General features: G+C 31.3%; 1 protein-coding gene across 1 annotated transcript; it reads right to left on the bottom strand.

Annotated features, from left to right (window-relative positions):
* Positions 1-5,463: 5,463 nt before the first annotated feature.
* LOC9315205 lies at positions 5,464-7,033 on the bottom strand. The gene has a single exon (XM_021029902.1). The coding sequence runs from the start codon at positions 6,751-6,753 to the stop codon at positions 5,788-5,790; it is 966 nt and encodes a 321-aa protein (XP_020885561.1). The 5' UTR covers positions 6,754-7,033; the 3' UTR covers positions 5,464-5,787.
* Positions 7,034-10,538: the final 3,505 nt, after the last annotated feature.

Genomic DNA, 10,538 nt, shown 5'->3' with positions numbered 1-10,538 from the left:
GTAATTACGTATATATCTTTTGTAACACGCTTTTTTTTTCGAATTACATGTGATAGCATAATATATCTCTTTTTATCATGTATTTTTTTCGTATTACACGTTATTTATAAACAACAAATGGTATTTCTTGGAAAAAACATTCTATTCAGTATAATACCTCTCTTAATCATGTTATTTTGTAATAATACACGTTTTTTTATTAAGATCACATGTGATTTCTTTTTAAAAAAGATGATTATTTTTTAGCAATACACAATTTTTATTAAGATTATATGTGATTTCCTTTTAAAAAAATTCTATTCATATTAAATTTTCTATAACAATGTTTTTTCTTAAAAAACACTACGTAACAATGTTTTTTCTTAAAAATTCACTATGTTTTTTTGAAAAATCATGTCTTTTAGTTAAATATAACATGTGAAATTTAAATGTTACATGCTATTTTGAAAAATCTCACGAAACTGTCTCGCATATCGTTGATCTTGCAACAAACAAAGGATAATTTTGGTATTTCACTTCATCTGACAACGTGAGTCCATAGCTATTTTGCTACAAAAAAACTTTTTCTCTACTATTTTTTTAATTTGAGTGTTTTATTTGGCTATCATATAATATTACCCTTGCTATAATCTCAAATCTCATAATTTGTATGTAATATTGGCGCGACTATACTACTTATGTATTCTCAAATGATTGACATTAAAAAATCATTATTGTAGATTTTATTTATTCTATAGCTAGTCATTTGAAAAATTCCTAAAAAATGACTCAAGTCATAAATAAACTTTGACAAAACGTACGGGAGCTCAATCATGTGCAACCAAATTACGTTAACACATTATTAGTATTAATATACTCTCGATATTTAAAGCTTTAAAATGACTCAACCATAAATAAATTTTACTCGAATTGACCATAAAATGATTATAATGTAAGAACACAACATCATGATTTTATACACTTCACTATGATCAATATATCTCGAGATATTTCGTATCCAAGTATCATATAGAATTATTTTGTCTCCAACCTGAGACCAGTCTCAAAATTGCAGTGTCTAGTCTATTGGTGACTATCAATGTGAGATATTATATAGGATTAAACAACTTCTTGTTTTCTGGTGGTTGAAGATTTATGATGTGGGTCTAGGTTAGACATTTTTCCATTATTGTGATTTAATTATGATTGATTACTGTTAGCCTTCAAATAGAAAAAAAAAAAAAAAAAAACTCGATTTTCCACAAATTTCATGGATTATTTTGGATAACGGTTTACATTTTTTTTGGTTATAAAGAAATCCATGAGATCGATGCATTAATATCTAGCATGAATAATATTTTCTTAAGACAGATTTAAATTTATATGTTCGTGTAATTTCAAATATTAGATTACTAGTTGTATTACTTTGCGTAAACTCGATATTTGGTTTATGACTTCAAGAGTTCTAGTAAAATTTGTGTTGGCCGACTGACTGAAAAATAAATGATGTCAAAGATTAATTTCAAAAGAGAACTGAGGGATATGTAGAGTAAATGTCACTTCTGAACAATAGTTACATTAATGTCACTTTGGCATTGTACCAATTAATATACTACTATTATAAATAATTGTATAGTCACATTAATGTTACTTTGGCATTGTACCAATTACTATAATTATAATTGTATATTTGTATTCGAGGAAAGTTCTCAATTCATTATAAAAAAAATTAAAAATTAAAGGATAAATATAAAAGACATGGTTGTGTGCCTATATATATGGGGTACATTAACATTTACAAAGGACACATGCAGGGCCATGTGAAGAGCCTAAGCAAATTTAATGCTACTCTTGTTCTGAGATACCGTTACTTATTCTTTCTTCATCTTTTTATCTTTTTCTATTTTTTTTATTTTTTTTCATATTAAAATTGTTAATAAACAATTTAATTTTAGTGGAAGTTGTTAATCTACGAGATTAAATTGTAAAATAATTACTTGGGTTATGACATGTCATTGTAAATGATATTGTCATTTTTGTAAGAGATCATTTGACTCATGAAGACAATTGAAGTTTGGAGTATATGGAGAAATAAATATTTGCAGAGCAAAAGAGTACTTGTTGGATGAGTATACAAGTACTAGTAGGGGAGAGGGCTGATAGATTTTGATTCGAAAATTAAATTGTAAGACAATAAGGGACCACTAATGAAGAGAGTGAAAGCAATACAGACACTGTGTGGCACATGTATCACCCTTCCCTTTTCAGTTTTTTTTTTTTTTTATTAGTTAAAATAAAGAAAGAAAATAGAATGTTTAATTAGGAAGATATTCTTAAGGAGATTATTAAGTGTGAGGTTTGGCTTTGTATGGAGAGACCTTTAGGTGAGAGGGAAGTTTTGGTTTCACAAAATGGAAGAGATAGCTAATGTTTTGGGTTGGAGGATTTGGATTCGATTAGAAGTAAATTCAGCTAAATACGAAAATATTAAAAATGAAATTATATAGCTCTAATCTCATTGTCTGAGGTTAGTTCAACAATTGTTATTATATAGCTTAAGCTCACGTTTTGAAAAATGAAATTAATACGGAAGTAACTTCTGATTTAAAAAGAAAAAAAATCAATGGTAATGTATAGCCTTAGTTTGAAGTCTTGAGATTTAAAGATGTTTTGGTGGAGCCAAATGAGTCTAAACTAAAAAAGATATCATATGGATCTAAGATTAAGCAAGAAGATGCAGCGGAGGTTTTGAATATGAATCTCTTAATACTCCGCCTTGGATATCTAAGTTCTAAAAAAGGTAATCGATTAACCAACTACTCTTGAAACTGGAAAACTTTTAAAAGTTCTACTTATCGAAATATTTACAGAATAAAATCTATTTTAAATAACATTTTTATAATTTTAAGAGGAATTGAGGAAAGTCAAATATATGAAAATTTGGATGTTTAGCTAAATAGTTACAAACTAAATGCATTTAATATTAAGATCTCTGAAGAAAGGACCAAGCCATTCACTTTCCAAACTCTCTACCAAAACAATATGATAAGATCAATGACACCTTAGAGTATGCTCGAGATGGCTTAACTTAAGTGACAATTGGAGTATACTCCAAAGTGGTTTAATTCACCAAAACAAATCTGGAAGAACAAGCTCTAGCAGCTTTTATGACAATATGAAGACTAGATAAGCAAGTTCAAAACATGATATCTTCTATACGAAAGCAAAGGGATAGAAGATACGAAGGTTGTATAGCGGTTTGTCTTGTATCAAGGTAAGAAAGAAGGTTGCTTCTAATTTTTTTTTTTTAAATTGTATGTTAAAAACGCTTAAACAAATGCTGCAATTGGCCAATTGTTGTTAAAAAGTTTTTTCCGAAGAAATTTTATATTTTGTTAAAAGAAAAAAAAATACCGCATTACAAAAAGAACTCATATGGTTCTCAAAGTAAAAATAATAACAAGGATAAAGACATCAAAACGAGTTTGTTGAATATGTCAATCCTTCGATCATTTTAAGATAGATTGTCCACATAACAAAACAAAATATCGAAATGATATAAATTCATGTTAAAAGAAGAACATGTTGGATTGGCAAGGGTTCAAGAATGAGAACCTAATAATTCCACAAGCTCAAGATTTTCGAAATAGAACTAGTATCACACTTAGATGTACACATCACATTGCTCCAATAAAGATTGGTTCATAAAGCTTGAATCATTCGAGGGTGTAAAAGCGATGATGAGTAAGAACATTTTCTCTTCAATCAAATGGATTTGTAAGGTGAAGTTTACTAATCACCACTGTTTGAAAATTATTGTCACAAATGTAAAGTATGTCCCTAATATAGGGAAAATCCAATATATGTGGAGATTTTGGAAATTCATGATGAATGAGTTTAAAAATTTTCATAATATCATTAAGAGTGTAAGAAACTACTAAATAGAATTGGCAGAATAATATATACATTCTTGAAGGAAATATAATATGAGACCTTGTAAATACTGTAAGTGTTACACATAAAGAAACAATGACGTGTCACAATAGATTAAAGCAAATGAGTAAGAAGAATGCAAGTATTATGATAAGGAATGTCACTCTAGATGACAAGCAAATCTCAAAATTTTCTTTATGTTGAATTGTGGTAAAAGAAATGAACATACAAGTACAACTTTTTAGAACTAGGAAATACAATTTAAAAAGGATAGTGTAATATGTTCATTATAATTTGGAACTTGTCTTTACTACTACTTAGGTGATACCTAAGTTATTAAAACTAGTCCTTACCTATTACTAATGAACACCATACATCCGCGTCCATCATCTGGACTCGGAGTTGGAACTTGGAACTTCAAACACAAGCCAAACACGTTCCATAGTGCACATATCACATTTTGTATGCTACATGATTTTTAAAAAAGTTTCGTTATGGTGTTGCGTGAAAATGTGCTATTGATATCTCTCTCTTGAGATTTGTTCATGGGCTTAATATAGTCAAATTTCTATTATATGTCAAAAATGGTAAATTTGTCAGGCACTGGAATTCTGAATTGGTTTTTAATGACTTCAAGCAGTATTTTAATTATATTGTAATGTTATGTTGACCGAATCGTTTATTTGTATACTATTGCATTAAAATATACTTATATTCTTAGAAATAATAAAATACAGAGTAACATAGACATAGTTAATCTTAATCATATAAGATTTACATGCAATAATCATTTTAATACTAAATTTCTGTAGTACTACATAATCAAATCTAATATATCAAAGCTCAAACTTATATGAAAACATAAGTTTGGACTGGCTATAATCAAAATCTAAAACTAAAGCTTGAACAATTTGCAGTCTACTCACCTAAAACTCTCCAAATCAACCAAACAAGAAAAAATCTTTGCTTGAATGGAATGTCACCACCTAAATCTCTCCTAACCGAAACAACTTAGCTAAAAATTAGCCATTACTTGACTTTTATTTTTACAACAATTTTAACAAAAAATGTAAAGAAATACTCTAATTTATAATGTGGTCATCTAAAACCAGAAGAAAATTGGTTGAATGAGATTTAATCACCTAATACTTTCCTAACCAAAATAACCTAACCAGAGTTGGAACTTGAAAACATAATAAACTATGCCTTTAACTTTCATATACTGATATTCTAAGTTTCTGAGCAAAGAAAACAAAAGCATTTTACTTCATTCATAAATTTTGTTAGATTAATAGGAAAAACAAATTAGCATGAGTAGATTCTAGACCTTTTAACTTTTGTACTTTAAAGAGGCTCCATGCATATCTTTATAGGCGTGCACATATGCCCCAATATTCTCATCTTATTTCACACTCTTCAATTCTTCTTCCTTAACCATAAATCATCAATTACTTCAACATTTATGAAAGAAAAAAACGTATAACTGTAGATGAGCCTACATAGTAATAAAGATCATAATGTTGCCAATAAAGAGAGTCATAGAGACAAATATTTTCCCAACAAATGACTTTCAATTTAAGATTCGACAATGTTCTTGAATCAATAAGAAAACTAAATTTAGAAACAACAACTCCTATGAAGAAATTCACATTTTTAGAATCTCTCAATACTAAATCACAACTCAAAAAAAAAGAAAAGAATGTAATAAGAAATCAAATCTATACTCCTCCCAAGAAGAAATTGTAAGTTCAAAAAAAATAAAAAAACACCCATAATTTTTTTTTTCTCAAATATTAAAAACAGAATCAATCAATCAATAACCTTTTCTTGTAAATCTCAAAACAAAAAAAAATTGAGTTTTTTCTTTTTTGTTTTTCAAGTCTTACAGGCGTAAATGAGGAGAGAGAAGTCAAGCTTGTCTTGTTGTTCATCTTTCTTAACCATCTTCTCTTCTAACCAAAGCCTGCTACTGTCTAAACCATTCCTTGTCCTAAACATGAACACAGCTCTTCCACAAGCTCCTTGATTACTAAAGAACCAATCATGAACATCCCACATTAGATCTACAAGCAATCCATCCAAGAAAATCGTCTGATTCCCTCTGAAATTCCATTGAAGCCTCTTCACTTTTATCACTGTCTTCTTATCAATACAAACAGAGAGAACAGGGTAATGAGTGCTCTGTTTTAAACCCTCTGTTTCTTTATTACATCTGATGACGATTTCATGTGAATCTCCTGTTTCAACGAATCTAGCTTTAGTTGAGTAAAAAGTGTTGTTCCCTGTGAAATGTTCTTGTCGAGAAACAAGAGAGAAATCGAAACCGATATCGCCGGAGAAACCCTTTTTACGGAGGGTTTCTTCAGATGAATCTCCTAGAAGAAGACCCAATTGAGCATCAACGAGAACGATAACGTAGAAGCCATTGATAGGTTCAGGACCAGACAAGTTTGAATCGTATTTAGCAGAAGAAAGATCCCAAAAAACCTCGATTTTACCGAGATCGGAGTCTACTGATTTGTTACCTTTCTTCTTACGGAAGAAACGAGAAGAAGTGTTGAGTTTGAGAGTTGTTGAAGGGTTTTGATCTGCGGAAGAAACAGAGATGCTTAAGCCATTGTTGTTGTGTGGATTGCACCATGTGACTTTGATGATGAGATGTTTCGATAAAGTGATTCTGTAGATGCTTGTAATGGAGGTTTGTGTTGATGGTAATAGAGATGGTGAGATACAAACATTGTTGGTACTGTATTTTGAACATGATGATGATGAAGATGATATTGATAATGGATGTGTCACGTTTATTGAGTTCTCGCTGAAACATGACACCAAATCTCTCATCTTTTTTGGGAAAATTGTAACAAAATAAAAAGAGAGATATTTTCTTGGGAAAGAAATGAGATTTTCCCAAGATGGGTTTTGTTTGTTTGATTCTTGAGACAACAAAGTGTGTTTTTTTTTTTTTAACTTTGAGAATCAAAAGATCAAATGTTGAGAAGAAGAAGAAGAATGAGAGAGTAACAAATCTGGGTTTTTGAAGGTTAAGGATTTAGGTTGCTTTCTTTTTATTTCTCCTCTTATTCTCTCTTTTTTTTTTTGCTTTATTGAGAGAGAGAGAGAGAGAGAGAGAGAGAGAGAGAGAGAGAGAGAGAGAGAGAGAGAGAGAGAGAGAGAGAGAGAGAGAGAGAGAGAGAGAGAGAGAGAGAGAGAGAGAGAGAGAGAGAAAAATGGATTAGAGTCTCTATGTGTGTGCTAAGAAGAGAGTGGAGGTGAAAAGGAGCCGAATTTAAGTAGTTTTGAGCTTTCATTGTCTAGGGGACACAAATTTGATTTTGATATATTTTTTTAATAGTAGTTGTATGCTAACTAATTTTAAAAGTTTTATGGTACAACTTATGAATTCTATGACTTTAATTTTTTAAAAAATACTAATATTTCAAAAAGGAATTGAAATTTGGTGTTAGTCAAATATGACTTTTAGATTAACTTTAATTGTTTAAAATAAATTTGTAAAGTTTCTATAGTTATAATGTAAGAGAATTATGACTGAAAAATGTTTGAATTTACAATTAGAGAAATTCTTTTATAATGATGGTCAAAACAACTCTCAGTTAATATAGACATAATATCGTCGTTATAATTATTGAGGATTTTTTATTGAACTATGCATAGCTTAAGAAACCGTCATAATTAAAAGGAAGGTTAAGTAAATGTTTGTATTACTAGTAATACGTTTTTATTTTATCTCTTCCAGGTCCAGATATCGGTCAAGGAGAGTTACAATTTATAACCGAAAAAAAAACTAAAAAGTTTCTGGCAGCTAAAATTACTACCAATAATCACTACAAGGTTTGTTGCGAACAATAAAAAATAAAGACTTATTACATATATGTAATTAAAAAATATCCTCGATATTTTAGGCGTCCAGAACCTACTAACAAAATTTTGGATCAGGATTACATATTTGATTTGTCAAGAATATTTAAAAAAAATTATAAGAAATTAGAGTTAATATCTTAGAAAACATAAGAACAAATTTAATTTTTTTATATTTATAATTTTTTGTTTTCTGTTTGATATTATATTATGAACAAGTTAATGTTTGTGATATGTTAAATCTGATCCAATTGACTCCAAAAAAATCAGATATCCAATCTATATGGAAGTACGTTTGAATTGGTTGGATCAAAGGTGCAATTATCTATATACGGTGCATTTTAAAAGCAAGATAATAGAGAAGTGACTGTGGTCTAGTGGCGTTCATAAGTCCATAAAAATACCGGCACCACTTCACCCGAGATTAAGTCTCTTCTCCTACAATAGAGTGCACTGGAATAATGGACCGACACGTTGTGCCCCAATAGATTTTAAAAAAGCAAAACAGTACTGAAAACAAAGCCGACAGATGTCAAGGAACTCGAGATATGGATCGATAGCTTTGACCGGTATGGATGAGCCACCATTGGTAGTAGTCTAGGAAGCTAAAAAAAAAGACTGATACTTTGGACTGGTACTGGCTTGCTGCGAGTGGTACCAATCTAAGAGAGGATGTGTGAGCCGGTTGTACAAGTGCTCTTAACCGCCAAATGTTGAAACTTCGTTTATTTTCTCGTGTTCGCCTAAATTTTCTCGAAGTTCCGATTTTCTTTTATTATCAATCCTTAAAATGATAAAGAAGAGTTTTCGCCTATATTTTCTCCAAGTTCAAGAAAAGTTTAATCCCCTACAAAAATATCACAATTTCCTAACTAGAGTCGACTCAATACACATCAAAACACAGAAAAAGACAAAAAGAAACACAAAAAATGTAACATTGGAAAAATAAAAGCTACAAGAACATATTAGGAATGTGGTCCAACTTATCCCAAAAGCTAGCTCAAGAGTTAAGGGTCGCCACATCTTTTATATATTACCCAAAGATCTTAATCACAAGCAATGTGAGACATTCTAATCGTACAAAACAAATGGTACATGAAATTGATCGATCAATCCAATCCTTTCCGAAGAGAGTCGCATTGATTTGATCTTCCATTCCCATCCCTAGCCATCAAAGTACCTAAAAACAAATAAACAAAGATAAAAATGTTAAATTCCCCACCATGAAATGCATGAGCATGAATCTCAAAGGTTGAGTTGCATGTATCTTCTAGTTATCAAGGTCAAACCCAAAATATTACTTTTCGTTTATCACCTACACATTAATAATAATAATAATAAGTAAAAAAAAAAAACTTTTTGATTGGTTACCAAATCTAGAGGGAACAAAATTTCAAAAGAAACACTAACAAATCTTAAATTAAAAACTAAACAGTATGCCTTAAAATTTGAAGGAACGAGAGATTAATGACAACAAAATTAACTTGGGGGCAAACCAAACTTAACAAAGTAAAAAAAAAAAAAAATCAAACCAATATATTTACCTTCTTAAGTTCTTGAAATACATTATGTCATCGAAAGTAAGCTCCATCTCTTCTAGTGATGTCCGAGATGAGATGATATTCAACTCGATTATAGTCATTAATTAGTGAAAATATTTAGAATCAAGTAGGGAGAATAGAGATGAACATGGTGAAGGTTAGAGAGAAAGATGATTTATTTTGATGAGATGAAAGTTACAAATGGTTTGCGGCAGCACATGGTTTATATAGGGAGCTCACTAGGTCTAGATGGGTATACACATAATCTTAAAAGCATCCTCATTTAGCCTAGTGAGTCACCGTGTGCTTTTGCCACTTTCCAGCTCATGACAACGGTCATAAGCTACACGACAAGGCCGTACACGCGCTTAGCACCATCCGGATAAGGATGGTCTCCTTCCCGCGTCCGTACAGTCCAAGATGACCGTTACCTCTCTTCCTCTTATTCAAAATAATTACTTGCGTAACAAGATACCCATTTCATTCTTAACTATCACTTAGTTAGAATAAAATGTCTTCTTGATCAATACTCCCCCTCAAGTTTATACTACAATAATCATTGTTATAAACTTGACACTTATGCGAGTGACCTCGTTAAAAACATAAGATTGGAAAACCACGTGGGACAAAACCAATCTTAGGGAAAAAGAGTATCACTGACATAAGTAGGGAAGTTCTCTCAAGGGTGTGTGAGGTCTACAAGTCCAAGTTTTCCATGAATAAATTTGCAAACTTGGGTACTTGCTGCCTTGGTAAAGATATCGGCCAATTGGTCCGAACTTTCAGTGTAGCAAGGTAAGATAGTACCATCTTCGATCTTCTCTCTAGTCTTGTGGCAGTCTATCTCCACATGCTTGGTTCTCTCGTGAAACACCGGGTTGTTGGCGATGTGAATAGCCGCTTGGTTATCGCAATGAAATGTGATGGGCGTCTTTTGCTCTATCCCAAAGTCTTTAAGAAGCGCCTTTAACCATGTCAACTCATTTGTAAGCTTCTTCATGGCTCTATATTCCGCTTCAGCACTTGAGCATGATACCACCTTTTGCTTCTTTGACTTCCAAGTCACTAGGTTTCCCCCAATGAAGGTGCAAAAGCCGGTTGTCGAGTGTCTATCATTACGATCTCCACCATAGTCCGCATCACAATACCCAACTATCTCCGTGCTTGAGTTCTTTCCCATCCAAATGCCTTGGCCGGGGCTCCCCTTGA

This window comes from Arabidopsis lyrata (assembly GCF_000004255.2).
Source record: "Arabidopsis lyrata subsp. lyrata unplaced genomic scaffold ARALYscaffold_4, whole genome shotgun sequence".
In the NCBI taxonomy this organism is placed as follows: Eukaryota; Viridiplantae; Streptophyta; class Magnoliopsida; order Brassicales; family Brassicaceae; genus Arabidopsis; species Arabidopsis lyrata.
The sequence above is the reverse complement of the archived record's forward strand: the minus strand, read 5'-3'. Positions and strand labels throughout refer to the sequence as shown.

What these genes read in the sequence shown, in the direction of transcription:
- LOC9315205 (XM_021029902.1), bottom strand. Translation starts at nt 6,753, where the DNA reads ATGAGAGATTTGGTGTCATGTTTCAGCGAGAACTCAATAAACGTGACA.